Source organism: Citrus sinensis, chromosome 2 (genome assembly GCF_022201045.2).
Source record: "Citrus sinensis cultivar Valencia sweet orange chromosome 2, DVS_A1.0, whole genome shotgun sequence".
In the NCBI taxonomy this organism is placed as follows: Eukaryota; Viridiplantae; Streptophyta; class Magnoliopsida; order Sapindales; family Rutaceae; genus Citrus; species Citrus sinensis.
In genome coordinates, this window is record NC_068557.1 from 3,133,285 (window position 1) to 3,150,416 (window position 17,132).

General features: G+C 36.7%; 2 protein-coding genes and 1 non-coding gene across 3 annotated transcripts; 2 read left to right on the forward strand and 1 right to left on the reverse strand.

The window, feature by feature from the left end:
- Positions 1–225: 225 nt before the first annotated feature.
- Positions 226–332, forward strand: LOC112497338 (small nucleolar RNA R71). The gene has a single exon (XR_003064137.2). It is a non-coding gene; the product is annotated as a small nucleolar RNA R71 (small nucleolar RNA).
- A 2,945-nt stretch (positions 333–3,277) lies between these two features.
- Positions 3,278–7,770, forward strand: LOC102609068 (hypothetical protein). Its single transcript, XM_006470575.4, has 8 exons — positions 3,278–4,065; positions 4,596–4,664; positions 5,076–5,207; positions 5,291–5,344; positions 5,442–5,486; positions 6,173–6,312; positions 7,166–7,291; positions 7,387–7,770. Exons 1-8 carry the CDS (start codon positions 3,484–3,486, stop codon positions 7,454–7,456), a joined length of 1,218 nt encoding a protein of 405 aa, XP_006470638.1. The 5' UTR covers positions 3,278–3,483; the 3' UTR covers positions 7,457–7,770.
- A 325-nt stretch (positions 7,771–8,095) lies between these two features.
- LOC107175932 (uncharacterized) lies at positions 8,096–9,748 on the reverse strand. The gene is made up of 3 exons (XM_052434557.1): positions 8,930–9,748; positions 8,295–8,834; positions 8,096–8,194 (listed from the first exon to the last, which is right to left on the reverse strand). Exons 1-3 carry the CDS (start codon positions 9,746–9,748, stop codon positions 8,096–8,098), a joined length of 1,458 nt encoding a protein of 485 aa, XP_052290517.1.
- Between the last annotated feature and the right edge of the window lie 7,384 nt (positions 9,749–17,132).

The window sequence follows — 17,132 nt, forward strand, 5'->3', positions numbered from 1 at the left end:
TCTAAACGTTGTTCAACAGAAGAAATATTTACCTCATTCACCGTTCTTGAAGTGGCATCTTGTCTGCTGCCAAATTGTTGTGCATTAGCAGCCATATTTGAGATCAACTCCCTTGCTTGAGTAGGGGTCTTGTTTACCAACACGCCTCCACTAGCAGCATCTATCATACTCCTATCCATCAATGACAGTCCTTCGTAAAAATATTGAATAAGAAGTTGATCAGAAATCTGATGCTGAGGACAGCTGGCACACAATTGTTTGAATCGCTCTCAATACTCATACAAAGTCTCCCCAGGAAGTTGTCTGATCCCACAAATATCTTTTCTGATGTTGGCAGCTCTTGAAGCAGGAAAGTACTTCTCAAGGAACTGCTTCTTCAAACCATTCCACGTTGTAATCGATCCAGGAGGCAAGTAGTATAACCAATCTTTAGCTAGCCCATCTACAGAGAACGGAAAAGCACGCAGCTTAATCTGCTCTTCAGTCACGCCTTGTGGCCTCATACTTGAGCACACAACATGAAACTCCTTAAGATGTTTATGAGGATCTTCACCTGCAAAACCATGAAACTTGGGTAATAAATGAATAAGACCGGACTTTAATTCAAAATTTACCTCCAAATCTACATATTGAATGCAGAGTGGTTGTTGATTCAAGTCTGGTTCAGCTAACTCTCTAAGAGTTCTTTCTACAGGTGCAGGTCTATCCATCACTTGTTCTTCTGAATCGCTAGATGATTCAACTAAATCAGGTACTGTATCTATTTCAGAAAGCAAAGGTGACGATGATCGTTGTTTAGCTCGCTTCGTCTGCTGTCTCAGCTGGCGAGCTGTCTTCTCAATTTCAGGATCAAACGAAAGTGTACCTGTACGAGAAGAACGAACCATACACCAAGTAAAACGTAAAAAGGATTAAATAAATGACACCAATCCCCGGCAACGGCGCCAAAATTTGATGGGTGTCGAAGCCAACAAAAATAAATTCCTACTCTAAATAAATTGTGTATAGTGATTGAGCAAGGTCGTGTCCATAGAGATCGGTAATTAATTAAATCCTTTTGAAACGTAAAACGTAAAATGGGGGAATTGTTGACAATAATAAAAATCAAATTAAAATAACAAGAATGCAAATTAAAGTTGTAATTCAAATTAGAGAAAGCTCTGGTTGAAGGAATTAACTCAGCTTGATTCGACTACTGATCATTGATTCAAATATCGATTATTATTACTCATGAATAGACCGGTTATAGCTACTGAGACCCTCTAATAGCCAATCTCTCCTTAACTAGTCGATAACCAAGGTACGACCGTTGGTTATTTCCCTAATCAATAGACAACTCTAGATACGATCATAGAATTTAATCAATTGACAGCCTGAAAAACCAGAGAGACCCAAATCCTAATCAACACATATGATGATTCATTTAAATTAGATTGTTTATTCTCACAACACAACTCTCTGCTATGTTATTTGTCACAAGCATTAAATTCTTCATACGATGAATTCTTTAATTGACAATAGATTAAGTTGATAATTAAATAGTGGCCAATTACCTAATTAACAAACATAATCATGAAACTAATTCAGAGAATAAACAAATACCCAAAAAGTAATAAAACAATTAAAGCACAAGAAAGATCTCACAGTAGTGATGAATCAAAGCTTCGTTATCCTTCAACCAGAAAAATAGGTTTAGTTCTTTATAGAGAGGAGAGAAAAATTAAATCTAGGGTTTCTTTCTTTTTCTCCAATCCAAAAATCCCCCCTTTTTCACAATAGATTCCTCCCTTAAATACTCTCTCTCTCTTCTCTTTTAGAATTCTATTTAAAATAAAATACTAATATCTGAAATATTAAATTCGTAATTACAAAAATAACCAAAAATACAAAACACGTTAAACTAAAAACTGCAGGTCCGCAGTTGACAGCACGCGCCCACGCCTTATCAACAAAGTTCTTCTGACCCTCATAATTTCTCCAAGAGAACAATCCTCCTTAAACATCATCTTTTAGCTCAATTTTATCACCAATCAATAGAATTGCACCTACAAAACTAAAACACAAGTAAAACATTATTATTAAGTGCAAAACATCGATATTAAGGGAAGTAAACAATGCAAAACTAGTGCATAAATTGCACTCTAACAATATAATTACAATTAATTGTGCAACATGGGAATTGGATTCCTCATCTAAATCATGGATTTTTTAAATTTATTTATTAAAAAAAATATCAAGACAATAGCATAAAAAAGGTTAAATTTGTGGGGTTGTCAAAATCTGTATTCCACAAGATACAATTACACAATTGAAAATATTAAATATTAGTAGGTGTAACTATTAAGTAGTAACAAATTTTTTGAATGATTAAATATTAATCGGGTAAAATTATGATACTGTAATGGTAACATATTATTAGTGGATCCAGTCATTAGATCCGGTACATAATAATCACCAGAATTGAATTCAATAATTAAATTTAGTTGTGGTATGGTACCATAACGGCACTCATACTAATATTTTTAAGGTTCCCTATTATTTTAAAATTATTTCGATTTTATAACAAAAAAATAACAACAAAAACTAACTCCCAGCCGCCAACCATTGCGCGTGCCACGCACTGCAAAACTAGGTACCTGTTGACTGCCACCAACCCCAACAGTGCCCGGACCCCACACAGATTTACTCAAGTTTGTCACGCCTGTCTAAGAGCGTGTGCCACACTTTCTCACAATTTCAAATTATTGAAATTAAAATACAAGAAAAAAGGGACAAAAACGCTCGTGTATAATAACGCGACTCCAATATTTTTTTTTAAAAAAAATACGTACACGGATTCTTTTATGTCACTCAAAAGTCAAAAACATTCTTTTGTGTCTAGAAATTATTCTTAGAGACTCAAAATTTATTCTGAAAGAAAGTCTATTTATATATTTTAAGAAAGAATTTTTGTGACTTGTTTAAAAAACAAAAGATTCTCATTAATATTAATGAAATTAAGGCTTTAGTACTGTGGAACTTATAGTCTCTCTTAAACGTAGTTTGTCACGTGCGATGTTATATAACATAAAATTTGTCAGCCGTCTACTTAATATAAAGTTTGTACATAAAAATAATGTATCAAATTGTAATGTGTTAAAATAATTACTTATTTAACAAATGCTAAGTAACAACTAATTGTGTCACCATTATTTTATCTATTTTATGATTATAAACCAAAAGTGTTAACAAGAAAAAGAAAAAAGAAAAAAAAGAAAAAGAGTAGAGACTAGGAGAGAGTGGTGGAGTCAATAGAGGGAGATTTGGAGCACGCCAAAATACCGAAAAAGCCCGATTGCTTTCTTCTCTCGTTCTAAAGAGTGAAATACCAGGTGGTAGTCAAAGAAAAATTCGTCAGAAACCAAAGGAGGAGAAGAAGAAGAAGAAACTACAACTGCGAACACGAACACAACTCTGACCACAAGTGCTGCAGCAACAACGAAAATGTCCATCGCCAGTTGCTTCTTTGCCTCCGCGTCTCTCTCCACAATCTCTAACAACAACACCCCAGAACTCAATCTCAACCGTCCATCTCCTCTTCCCCTCCGCCTCTCCGTCACGTCACCACCCTCCTCCTCCTCCTTCACCACCCCTCTCTCCCTCCACCTCCACCACCACCGCCGACCACCCACCTCCCTTTTTCTCGCCTTCTCCACCCCCACCTCCTCTGGCGGCGGCGGCGGCGACGACAACTACAACAACAATGGTGGTAGTGGTGGTGGTGGTGGTGGAAATAACAATGATGGCGATGGCGATGGTGAGAATGCGGGTGAGAAGAACAGGGAGGAGGCGTTGATCGTGTTGGCGGAGGCGAAGAGGTCGATGGAGAGTCTGCCGAAGGACTTGGCGGCCGCGATCAAGGACGGGAGGATTCCTGGGGCGGTGTTGTCGAGGTACTTTGAGCTTGAGAAGTCCGGTTTGTTCAAATGGCTGATGCAATTTGGTGGGTTCAAGGAAAGGTTATTGGCTGATGATCTTTTCTTGGCAAAGGTCCTCTTTGAATGCGGCGTTGGTATCTTCACCAAGGTTTGTTTTATTCTTCTTCTTCATTTGGATCACTTTGATGGAGGAAAAGTGTTTGTTTAATTTATTGGTAAAATGAGTACACTTGGAAAAATTTTGTTTGATTCGGTGAAGCGGATATGTTCATGATGATTGCTGTCTATAGGGAGCATATGGATCAAATCAAATTTCAACCCTCAATTGAGCCTTAACTATGTAGTGAGTAGTATTGATAAGAATTGTGTGACGGTTGCTGCAGCTTACTGCATTCTGGGCGTAATTATGCATTGTTTGAGCAGGTTATTTTGAACTGCAGATCTATGAAAATGCCCCTGTAAAGAACTGTCGTCCTCGCTCATTATGATATGCAGTTATGCCAAAGTAGAAATTCATTGTTTTGCTTGATAGTAATAATGCTTTATAATACACCACTTCGATATGTTTTGCTGTTTCTCACTTTGTGTGTTGCTCTGAATTTCTCTAGTTTAGTTAGGCCTACAACCTTAAATTTCATCAAGGGTAACACTTTTTTCTTTTATCTTTCAATTGCCCAGACAGCTGCAGAGTATGATCGGCGCAGGGAAAACTTTTTTAAGGAGCTTGAAATTGTTTTTGCGGATGTGGTATGGTTCTTTTAATTTGCTATAAATTGTTATTGATTTTTCAGATTCATGATTTCTTTTGCTGTGAGGTTATATTAAATCAGCACTAAATATGAGTGGATTTAGATTTTTTTTTTCTTTAAAAATATTGCACGTTCTTGTGCAAATGGGTTGCCTTATTGTGAAAATAGCTCAGTGATTGCAACTACAATTAACTTGAGCCAAACATAAGGCTTATGGTTATATTCTAAAATACTTATACAATCTTTGTGAAATCTTTAAATGTTGAGTATGTGCATATTTTTATACCTAAATTTATGAACCAAGTAGTTGTTTTATTCATAAACTGAAAAAAATGTTTGATGGTTCGTGTATTATGCATTAAGTATATGTAATCTCTATAATTTGAGTTGTCATTTCCTTTTCTCTTAGGTAATGGCCATAATTGCAGATTTCATGCTTGTTTATCTTCCTGCTCCTACTGTCGCTCTCCGATCGTCTTTTGCAGTCCATGCTGGTCCCATATCCAAGTTCTTCTACAACTGCCCAGATAATGCTTTCCAGGTTCAGTTTTGTCCAAATTTTGCAAAATTATTTCTGGGATTATAAAGCAAGAGACTTAGCTGTTTTTTAACCTCTTTATGCAGGTGGCACTCTCTGGAACTTCTTATTCATTGCTGCAGAGGTTAGGTGCCATAGCGGTAAGAAATTTCTTATGTTGAATATATTTTGTTAGGAATTCTCAAATTTATTCTGAAAAGTATACTTTATATTTTATATTATCTGTGTGTTACGCAGCGGAACGGGGCAAAGCTTTTTGCAGTTGGCACCACTTCGTCGCTGGTAAGTTAGTTTTTTCTTAAGAGGTTCTTTGCTTTAAGCATGAGTCTCTCTGTCTTTAGATTGTTTTTATCTGCCTATGGCAGGATTGTTTTATCACTCTGTTGTTTGGCATGAGGTCTTAATGTACTTAAAGTTGTTGAGATCTTATCATGCATTCCTCCTTGTGTATCTACATGTACACACACACACTCAAACTCTTTTTGTTTATAAGGATGAAATCATTATATATTCACCAAAGACATGATAGAATTGGACTGGGTATTACATCTTTCTTTGGGTGGTCCCATCACAAAACATCAAAATGGTTTGGTTGGCCTTATGGATTTCAAAGTCCCGGGTTAGTGTTTATTGCTTTTGCCTAAGCACTTAGATACCTTCGCTTCTTCTGGTGCTTTGCCAATAGCAAATGTCGATCAAATGCTGTGGTTTTGCTATAAGTTGAAATCTTTTGATGCGTTATAGAAGTCATCTTGGGGATCTATCTTGTCCATCTTGGCTATAATGATTTAATTCATAAAATTCATGTATTTATTTCTTCTATTATTTGAGAATTTGAACTTGTGGAGCTCTTAAAGTTCTTGATGGCCATTAGCTTGTTATGCCAGAGATTTTCTCTTTACTAAATGTGGTCAATTGAATCTGAAATATGGATATGCTTGCATCTAATGCAATTTAATTTTTCAAAGGTTGGGACAGCTGTGACAAATGCCTTAATCAATGCACGAAAGGCTGTGGACAAGTCTTCCGAAGGTGAAGTTGAAAATGTGCCCATACTTTCAACCAGTGTTGCTTATGGTGTCTATATGGCAGTTTCTAGCAACCTCAGGTATGAGTTTCTGACGACCATCACTTTGTTCAAACCCTGGTTTGCTATCATTGGCCTAAGTCTGAAGCCCACTTTGATGTCCATAACACACTATGTCTATTTATCTAATCTTGTTAAAACAATATGAAGTCTAGAGCCCTTTTTCTGCTTATTTATTTATTTTTTTTATAAGTAGTTGGTATGCTGCCGAGTTATCTATTGGTATATTGTGGAGTATTTAGATATATATATTTTTGTTCAATGACTGTTCATGTTCTTCTGCTTTGGGCTAAGCTGTATTTTTTGTTAATAATTTGCTTGCAACAAATTCAAACTCTACATATTGATGCTTTATGTGGACATTTAATTATAGATTCTAGCAAATAGACTAGGTTGTCATTTATTTATTATTATTATTATTATTTTTTCATGAATGGAAATCAAACTTCCTCCTCACTCCACGAGGTTTTACCATTGAACCTACGAGCACTCACAAAAATGTGAAGTTGCCACAGAACTGAGATGCTAATAATATGAATGAGTACAACTTCCTAGTGTAAATATAGACATAATATTGGTTTAAGAGACCTGGATGGTTACATTCTTACTTGAAACTACCTACATCTGCTAGGGGCTTGGAGGTGGACCTTCATGGTCTAAATGTCTAAGTGGAAGATATTTGAAATGGTATATGTCTATGAGAAACAAATTTGACATATTACAGAAGTGCATGTTGAACATGGGACGCCTACTCATTCCTATAATTTATGGAAAATTTCCCCAATAGACGTTCCTTTGTCTTTTGATATATTCTTGTTGAAGGTAACAACTCTGCATGGGAGTATTTTAGTTACGACACATTTGTGTTTCACAGGTACCAAGTACTGGCTGGTGTTATAGAACAGCGAATTTTGGAGCCTTTACTGCACCAGCACAAGCTTATTCTCAGTGCAATTTGCTTCGCCGTTCGAACAGGCAACACATACTTGGGTTCATTGTTGTAAGATTCTGATTTTTTTCCTCCCAAATTTCAATGCTAAGGGTAACCTTATCACTCCAAATAAACTCATTATGAGTTTTAATTTGCTTTGGCAGGTGGGTGGACTATGCTCGTTTGATAGGAATTCAGAAGGCTCACGAGGATGAGAAGGTTTTGTCTGGGTAATATGCATTTTGAAGTCTGAAGCTATTTTCAGTTATATAAGTAGGTATAAGATATCGATTCATGATAAGTTTTATACATGTGGGGAATTTGAAAGTAGTCATGATGAAACTGCCTTTGTAATTCTTTTTGCCTATCAGCCGACATTTTCTTGAAGTCGATCTATCTTTCATGTAATTCCATGATTTTCTACTTTCCCCCAATTAATTTCTACAGATTTCCTGAATTAGGCATTTTCCCGAAACTTTTCTGCACCTGAAAAACATCTGATGCATCTGTTAGGTGGCAATAATAATGATGAAAGGTTTCTGATAGAATGTGTTTGGCGCCTACTTTTTTTAAGCTGTTTATACTTGGTGCTTCATGATTTATGATTTATGTCGCTGGTGCAAGGGCAAGTTAACTCTTGTGGTTGCTGAGCACAGCACACAGCCAAAAATAATGTGGTTGAGTCGTGCTTTATTGCTGTAGATGTAGAAAGTAGTCAGAGTTGTATGAGAGTTTGAACAAATCAAATTCATTCTTTTAGATGCATAAAAAATCACCAAGATCTTTTGGAGACAAAAATAGAAAAAATAGTTGAAGGTCGCATGTAGATATTTCTATTCATGCAGCAATGAACATCAAAATTTTGAATCAAATTTAGGAAATGATTTCATCTTTTGTACATTTCCTTAGCTTGATATCAGTAACATTCACGTCACGCATCTTCTCAACATCGCAGCATTCAGTTTTCCCCATCTGGAAGATGCATGAAGTACAGACATCATTTCATATTCTATAGTTTTGTCAATTATATGAATGCTGATGATAATGAGATGGTATGGAGTAGGGAACTCACCCTCTTGTGTTCAGTTGCTGGAGAAAATACATGAATTGTGTTGATGGAATCTGCAGAAATATTGCCACTGTTTGAACAAGGTGGCAGATTTCGCGGTAATGCGCGGAGATAAGTTGTAGCAATTTTATTTTCTGTTGAATTCTCTGCAGAATGAAAGAAGAAAACATGGGGTGCTTCACATGAGTTTCTGGTGATGCCCCGAGTATTGAACATGTAAAGTGGTTGCCTGTCGCTCCTCCGCCATGGCCTGAATGTCTCGAGGGGTTTCACTACAAAATTTCTAGGGAGAATACTTTCATATATATGTGTTGTGTAGCCCCAGGAGATGGAGAAAGACCAATTTCTTTGCATGTCATAGCAGATAGTTTGTTGTAGGAGACGTGAATGGTCAAGTTTTGCCGCCTTCATCAGATGGTTTATGGACTTGGAGCGACTCATTGAGGGAAAGATTGGATTTATGACGTCAAGGTGGTGGAGCGAGAGGACCGGTATCTGAGGAAGAGCTGATAGGAGACCGGATATGTCACTGTGTAGATCAATCTGCATTCTCCATTACAATGAGGATACAAAGAAGCACTTTTAGAATTTAAAAACTTACTAAAATTAAGAATCTTCAAAGCATGATCATAAGTTACCTGGTGAAAGCCCTTCTCAAGCGTTAGGGTGACTCCCAAATCTGCCAAGCAAGAATATAACATGAGGTCACTGGCATACAAATTCTGATATTTCTCAACACACTTATCAAACTTTGCAGCCAATGCTTCTACAAGAGGATAGCTCAAAGCATAGCCAGCTCCACCAAATGCCATATTAAAAGAAGCATGAAAATTTGAAGAAACACACTCAGAATTTGTCCCAATGTAAAGATATTGAGTGTGGTCATATTTTGCAAGAACCTCAACCAAGTTATCTACAAAGAGAATGGTGTCATCATCAGCCATTACATACCATCTCACATCTTCATCTCCCTCTCTAAACGTCTCCAAAATTGTTCGAAACACTCGAACTTGAAATGAGTTCTTAATCTTTTCGTATGATTTTAAACGGGTGATGTTTTCGTTTACTCGAAATGGAGGAGAGGATGGAGGCCATGGTAAGAACTCTCTACTGGGAAATCTTTCTAAAAAGAGATAACCCCTTGTTACGTTTGGTCGCCACCATGCTTCAACGTATGCCCTTCTGTATTTCCAGCCATTTACGGTACCCGCAATGCCGAACACAATGTGGTTGATATTTGTAGGGGAAGTAACATTACTTGATGAAGCTGGCCATATTACTTTGAAGTGTGGAGAGAAATAGGTAATAGAGTGATTGTAAAGTTGGTTAAACAAGAGTGTGTAGAACAAAAAGAGAACTAACCCTGAAATTGCTAGAGATTTACACAAAGTTTCTAAAGATAAATTTTGAAAACTTTGCTTCATTTTCCTAACTTTGATTGCTTTCTTTGAAGACATTTCACAAATGAAACAAAAACTTGAAAGAAATTGAAAAGGGGGATGATCCCATGTGACAATTACGTTTAATTTTTTTTTTTAATTATTGGGGCATGGATCTTGTTTCCTTAAGTTTGCTAATGCATGTGATCTTATTGGCCTTTCTAATTCTCTAAAACAAGTTTATGAAATGGGGCTTAAGCATTAAGTTCGTGAGTTGGAGTGATTATCTAACTGCTACGTAAAATTTTAAGTGAGATTTTTGGGAAAAAGTTCTCAAAACATTTTACATGCCAGCTAGCTACTAGTACTTCATGTTCTCGGGAACTAAACAAACTTTTTACAACGGTCATAGTGTTTATAAACTTTTATATGATTTTATAATTTTTCCCCTTTTTTGGGCATCTATGATATAGCACAGAATGAACATAGGATCGATCGTAGCTAGTACTTTAGATAATTCTACTAGATAATAATTTAATTTATTTGTCTTTTTTAAAAATTCCATTATACTCAAAATTATATGAAAAATTTATAACCTTCATTCCCCCACCCCCCCTCCTTTTTTTTTTTGATTGGTGACTCGAAGTTGGGCTAAAATTATGAGTTGATTTGTAGTGGAGCTGAATAAGATTTTACCAACTAAATTGGGAAATTTACAAAAATAACCATAAAATTTTTATAATTTTCACAATTAACCCTCTCAATTTTTTTCTATCAACATTAGCCAAACACACGCTTTTCTCCCTAAATTACCCTTCTTTACAAATCAAAAAAAACTTGGTGCGACAAACACCTGTCGCACGAAACTTGGTGCGACAGGCACCTGTCGCTCGAAGCCTTGGTGCGACAGGCACCTGTCGCTCGAAGCCTTGGTGCGACAGGCACCTGTCGCTCGAAGCCTTGGTGCGACAGGCACCTGTCGCACGAAGCCTGGTGCGACAGGCACCTGTCGCACGAAGCCTTGCTGCGACAGGCACCTGTCGCACCAAGGCTTAGTGCGACAGGTTGCCTTCCAAGGCACCAACTGTTTTCAGCTTATAGCTTGTATTATTATGGAGGTTTGTTGTTTACGTAAAACTATTCTCGTCTTGTTTCCCGCTCCATGCATCATGTATGGGAACTGGGGAGGAGCTGTATTACTGTAACCTTCAAAAGGCTACGAAATTAATACTGAAAAAATAAACGTGAAATTAAAGTCCTTGCAATTTGCATGCAACATCGAGGGGATTTGATCAAACACACAGAGATGATAGATCCGAAGATCTATGGCCTTGGTGAAAAAAAAAAGGAGAGAGAGCGCAAGAGTAGGGATTCTGAAAAAATTCAACATTTAGAACACATCCCTGCAATAAATCAAAGAAAGTACTGCAGATCTTACGAGAACAAGTAACATTTACTTGTCATATCATACATTTACCGAAGCATAACCTCTGTAACTTGTAGCTGCATCTCACAATATTTTCATGCTCTATCTCTCTTTCTGTTTTTTTTTTCTTTTTATTGTTACATTTATGGTAACATGAAATATAAGCATCCGGTTCTTATTTACTTATATTTCAGTCCTTGAGACTATTAACTAATAACAACAACTCTCGATGATGTTTTAGTGATTGCAAATGAACAAATAACAGGAAATTAATATTTAGAAGGAGAGGTAATGGAGGAAAAAAGAAAGAAATTAATGGAGAAAAAGCAGGAGATGGGAAGAAAGAGGCTGAGGCTGTTCAAAAGGTGGCATATCATAAGCTGTTTACATTTGCTGACAAACAGGATATCGTTTTGATGACGCTGGGATCATTAGGTGCCTTGGACTCTTATTTCGGCCCCCTTGTTGAATCATTTGGCTCCAGTGAGTTGAATCATTTGGCTCCAGTGATCCTTCCCATGTTGTAAATGAAGTTCCAAAGGTGACAAAACCATAATTCTTGACGTGCAGCCTTATATTTCTCTAGTTCCTTTGGTTTTGTTATGCTGATATCATTGAATGATTTTTAGGCATCTTTGACGTTTGTATATTTTGGCTATTGGCACCGGCATTGCCTAATTTCTTCGTAAGTAACATAAGATTTTGCTCTGCAATATTGCGGAGGTGTGCTGTTGGACGATCATAGGGTAACGGCAGTCTGCCAGAATCTGTGGCTTGTACTTGAAAACAATTTTGAGACAGGACGCTGTCTTTTTTGATACGGAAACATCTATAGGAGCGATCATCAGCGATCATCTGGAGATACAACCTCCTTCTAGAAGCCGCGAGGAAAAGTAAAGACAAATGAATACGATCAGGATGGAGATGAAGTTGTTGTGTTTGTTTTCGCCAGTCCCTTCTTCTTTGTTCGCCACCTTCCCCCGATGACGTGGCAGCGCTGCTGCAACCGGCATTGGTCAGCGTCACTTCGACCGTAATCGAGGAGTACGACCCCGGCAGACCGAACGATTACGAAGATTACAGGAGAGAGAAGAAGAAGAAAGCGGTGGATGCTGAAATTAGGAGAGAACTGGAGAGAAGAAGGCGAGAGGAAGAGGAAATGGAGATGAGAGTGAGGGGTAGTTTGGTCTCAAAGGTTCTTTTATGGCTAATGTTGATAGAAATTTGTTTGGGGGGTTAAGATGGAAAAAATCAAAATTTTTATGGTTATTGGTGTAAATTTCCCAACTAAATTACTAATACCAACGGCTCATTTTTGGGTTAAATATATTCAATTTTGAAAAAAATCTTGAGAGTGATTATTTTCACAAGTTTGGTATTAGGAATCTTTCATTTTTCTAGTCTTTTTGTTATTTACTTATCACGATTTTTTTTTTTTTTGGGGCTTAGGTAGGAGCTGAAATTAGGAAAGAATTAATCGATAGCTTAGGTAGGAGTTGAAATTAAGAAAGAATTAATCGATATGTATTGTTTTAGAGGATAAAACGATCTCTCTCATTTTATAGATTATTTTTCAACATTATGTAAGTGTTAATTTTAGTCCGCCTCGATTATTTATAGAGAAACTTTAAGGGGTATCGAAATTTATTGTAATTAAGTTGAACCACACATTAATTACAAAAAGACAAAAAATACCGAGTTAAAATTTTATTTTTGCTTCATTGGGCCGGATGTAATGCGGATATGAAAAGATAAAAAATAAACATACTTAGATGAAATTGATCAAAAAAGTATAATGCTTTTTCCCAAAAATATTCAATTTATAAGTTTGCAGTTTATAAAATTGCGAATATCTGCACGACATAAGAATTGAACATGAGTTAATTCTTTGTACAAATGAAGTAGACAATCAATCATACAAATAGTTTAAGATTAAAGACCTTAATCTTCAATGGAGCAGATAGTGTTAATTAATCCCCTTGTATTATTGTTACTTATTCGCGGTAACAACTCCTACGTATCCAATAATTCTCCTTCATGCCGTTCATCTTAGCTTCACATTACATTTAAGCCAACATTTCACCTTTCATGCAGGCGCTTAGCTTAACGTCCACAGTGTCCTCACCAGCTACATATTTAACATCACAGCATTCAATTCTTCCTGCCTGAAAAAAAGAAAAAGAAAAAGAAAAAGAAAAAAAACCAAAAGATCAATAATGTTAGGGATCCAAGCATTTAATTCTCAGTTGTTATGACAATTTATTTATAAGCATCACATTAAGTTCGTTATTAGTATTCAATATGATGGAAAAATTATTCATAAGCTATCATATCAGTTTTCATTCAAATATTAAAATCCATAGTGTTATCGAATTTTACATTGTTTGAATTGGCTTAGTAGAAAAACACCTCTTTGCGTCCTGTTGATGGCGAAAAAACTTGAATCTTGTGGATTGGATTAGCCGAAGGATTGCCATTTGATAAACAAATCGGCAAGTTACCGGGCGAACTTCGAGTGTAGTTGGTAACAACAACGTGGTATCGTCCAATATTATTACTCTCAATAACAGATTCTAAGAAAAATACATGAGGAGCTTCACAAGGATTATTAGACAGCCACCGAGTGTTGAACATGAAGAACGGGGGCCTGCTCTTTTGCCACGGCCGGAACGTTGGAGGGGTCTCCTCAGAAAGCTTCGAGGGAAAATGCTTTGATAGATATGTGCTGAGTAGCCCCATGAGATTGAGAGTGTCCAGTTGCTTTGCCGGTGGTAGCATTTTGTTTGTTGCAATAGACGTGATTGGTCAAATTTTGCTGGTTTCATCAGATGGTTTATGGATTCGGATCTGTTCTTCGAGGGAAAGATCGGATCTATGGCGTCGAAATGGTGAAGACTGATTAATGGAGAGCTTGGGTGAGATGATAAGAGGCCTGAAATGTCAACTCGTAGATCAATCTGCATGTTCCAATGGCACTTTTCAAGTATTTCAACATTTTTCAATCAGCAGAATTATACTTTAAGTCCTTAATTTATTTTTAAATTGTTTGTTACATCACTAACGTCATAATTTTAATGTTCAAACTTTTTGTTGGAAAACATTTGTGACTTTATACCGTTCAAAACCTTTCTTATCTTCTCACACATATATCAGATTAGATTGATAACAAAAAAGGTACTATAAAATCTTAGGATTTTACTCAAAAGTTAAGGATTACTCAACCTTATAAATTTAATTCAATATTCTCAGCGGATGTGAGATAATGTCTCTAGTAAAAGAACCTAAAATGTATGTGTATGTATGAAAAAAAAAAAAAAGAAACAATAAGGACCTAACTATTATTCCATTTTCATCTCAAGTGAGATGGCAGTCTTCCTATAATTCAGTTTTTATTTAATATATTTCCCACCAAAAGTGAGAACATATATATAGCAATACAGTTGACACTTAGAAACTATTATTAATTACATTATTCATTGAATTAAGTATAATCAATTACCTGGTAGAAAGAAATCAGAATAAGGATGTTTGGAAGCTGAGAAAATTTAGAATTGAAAGCTTTTAGCTCTTATGATTTTATTTATCAAAACTTAACTAAGAAACTGTACACAGATTGCTTATATACACAGCTGATGCTCAGCTCAATTAGTTAACTAATTACAAAACTAATTCTAGCTAGCTATAACAACTTCAACTAATTATCACGTGAACAAGTAACTACATAACCACCAGGTGCCAGCTGGCATGCCATGTCATCAACCTTTAATTGTAAGCTGGAGCTGCTGCTATCCTCTGCTTTACAGTCTATGCTACTGATGTGTGCTTCCTTAACATCCCCTCTCAAGCTCAAAGGTCTACTGACGACATTGAGCTTGGATCTAAAGAAACTAAATTTAGAAAAAGATAAGGGCTTAGTAAGAACATCAGCTACTTGTTCTTCAGTAGGAATGTATCTAACCTCCAATTCTTTTCCAAGCACTTTGTCTCTAACATAATGAACATCCAATTCTATGTGCTTAGATTTTGAGTGAAACACAGGGTTGCGAGCTAGCTCCCCTGCACTTTGGTTATCACACCAAAGAACTGGAGTAGGTAGTTTAGCAATATTGAGTTCTGAAAACAAAGACTGCAACCACGAAATTTCTGAGCATGCTGCTGACAGGGCTCGGTATTCACTCTCTGTGCTTGACTTTGCTACAATTGCTTGCTTTTTGGAGGACCATGAAATCAAGTTGTTACCCAAGTAAATACAATAGGCTCCAATTGATTTTCTATCGTCAAGATCACAAGCCCAGTCAGCATCTGAATAGCCTGTTAATCCAATTTCCAGAGTTGCTTCCTTTCTAAGATAGAGACCATAGGTGATAGTTGACTGGAGATATCGAAGAACTCTTTTACAGGCTAACCAGTGCTGAACAGTAGGAGAACTGAGGTATTGACTGAGTTTATGAACTGAATAAGCTATATCAGGCCTGGTGAGAATTAGATACTGTAATCCTCCAACTATGCTTCTGTAAAGTGTTGGATTTTCGAACTCCTGGCCCAAAGGACCCCTGACATTTCTTTCTAGCTTCAAACCAGTACTAAGAGGAGTATCAGACCCTTTGCAATTCTCCATAGATGCTTTACTCAGCAAGTCTTTAATATACTTTGTTTGAGATAGATGCATTCCCTCATCAAAGTAACTAACTTCAACACCTAGGAAGTAAGCAACTAATCCCAGATCTTTCAAGGCAAAGGCCTGACTGAGTTTAACAATAAAATCTTCTAGTAGAGCAGAATCTGGTCCAGTGACTAGGATATCATCCACATAGATCAATACTATGATTAAGCCCCTTGTATCATGTCTAATGAATAGAGATGTATCAGCTTTTGAGTTAAGAAATTGCCAAGTAGTAAGACAACCTTTCAGCTTTTCATACCAGGCTCGTGGAGCTTGTTTTAGACCATAGAGAGCTTTCTTGAGTTTGCAGATGTACCCTTCCTTAGTGACAAAGCCTTCTGGTTGTGTCATATATACATCCTCAGAAAGATCCCCATTAAGGAATGCATTATTGACATCAATTTGTCTGACTTTCCACCCTTTCATAACTGCCAAGCTGAGTATGACTCTTACTGTTGAAGACTTCACCACTGGACTGAATGTTTCTGAATAATCTATCCCTGCTGTTTGGTGAAACCCCTTTGCAACTAATCTAGCTTTATACTTGCTAACAGTTCCATCTGTGTTATACTTTGTTCGGAATACCCACTTACAACCTACTAACTTGTAGGTTGAAGACATTGGCACAAGAGTCCAAGTGTTGTTGTGAATAAGGGCATCATACTCAGTTTGCATTGCATCTTTCCATTGAGGATCTGATAATGCCTCAGGGACAGTGGATGGTTCTAAGCTGTTGTGAGTTGTTAGGAAGGCTTTTGGTTTGAAAATTCCAGCTCTAGCTCTGGTTATCATGTGATGGGTGGAAGTAGAAGGTTTAGGCTGAGATGTATGTGTTGGACAGAGTATTTGTGGTGCTGGTGACTGGGATGGAGGTAAAGACAAAGATGTAGAGGTCTGAGTTGTAGGTGACTGACATTGAGGTGTGTTTGATGACAGGAAATGATTGACAGGGAAGTGATCTGCTGCAGTAGCTTCAAGACTGTTCGGATTGCTATTAGGAACTGACAGAGTAAACCTTTGAAAAAGGTTATATTGGAAATCAGAGGAAGTGTGTTTAGAAGTGGAAGAAAAATTTGGATCTAAAGTGTAAGGGAAAGTAGTTTCATCAAACAATACATGACTGGCAATATAAATCTTGCCTGATGAATGTAGACACTTATAGCCCTTATGTGAAGAACTGTATCCTAAGAAGACACACTTTGAAGTATGGAAATGAAATTTATGGTTATTGTATTCTCTGAGAAAAGGAAAACAAGAACATCCAAATGTTCTTAGAAAGTTATAGTCTGGTTTGTGATGAAAAATTGATTCATATGGAGTTTTCATTGATAGAATAGGTGTTGGTAATCTGTTAATGAGATAGGCTGCTGTAT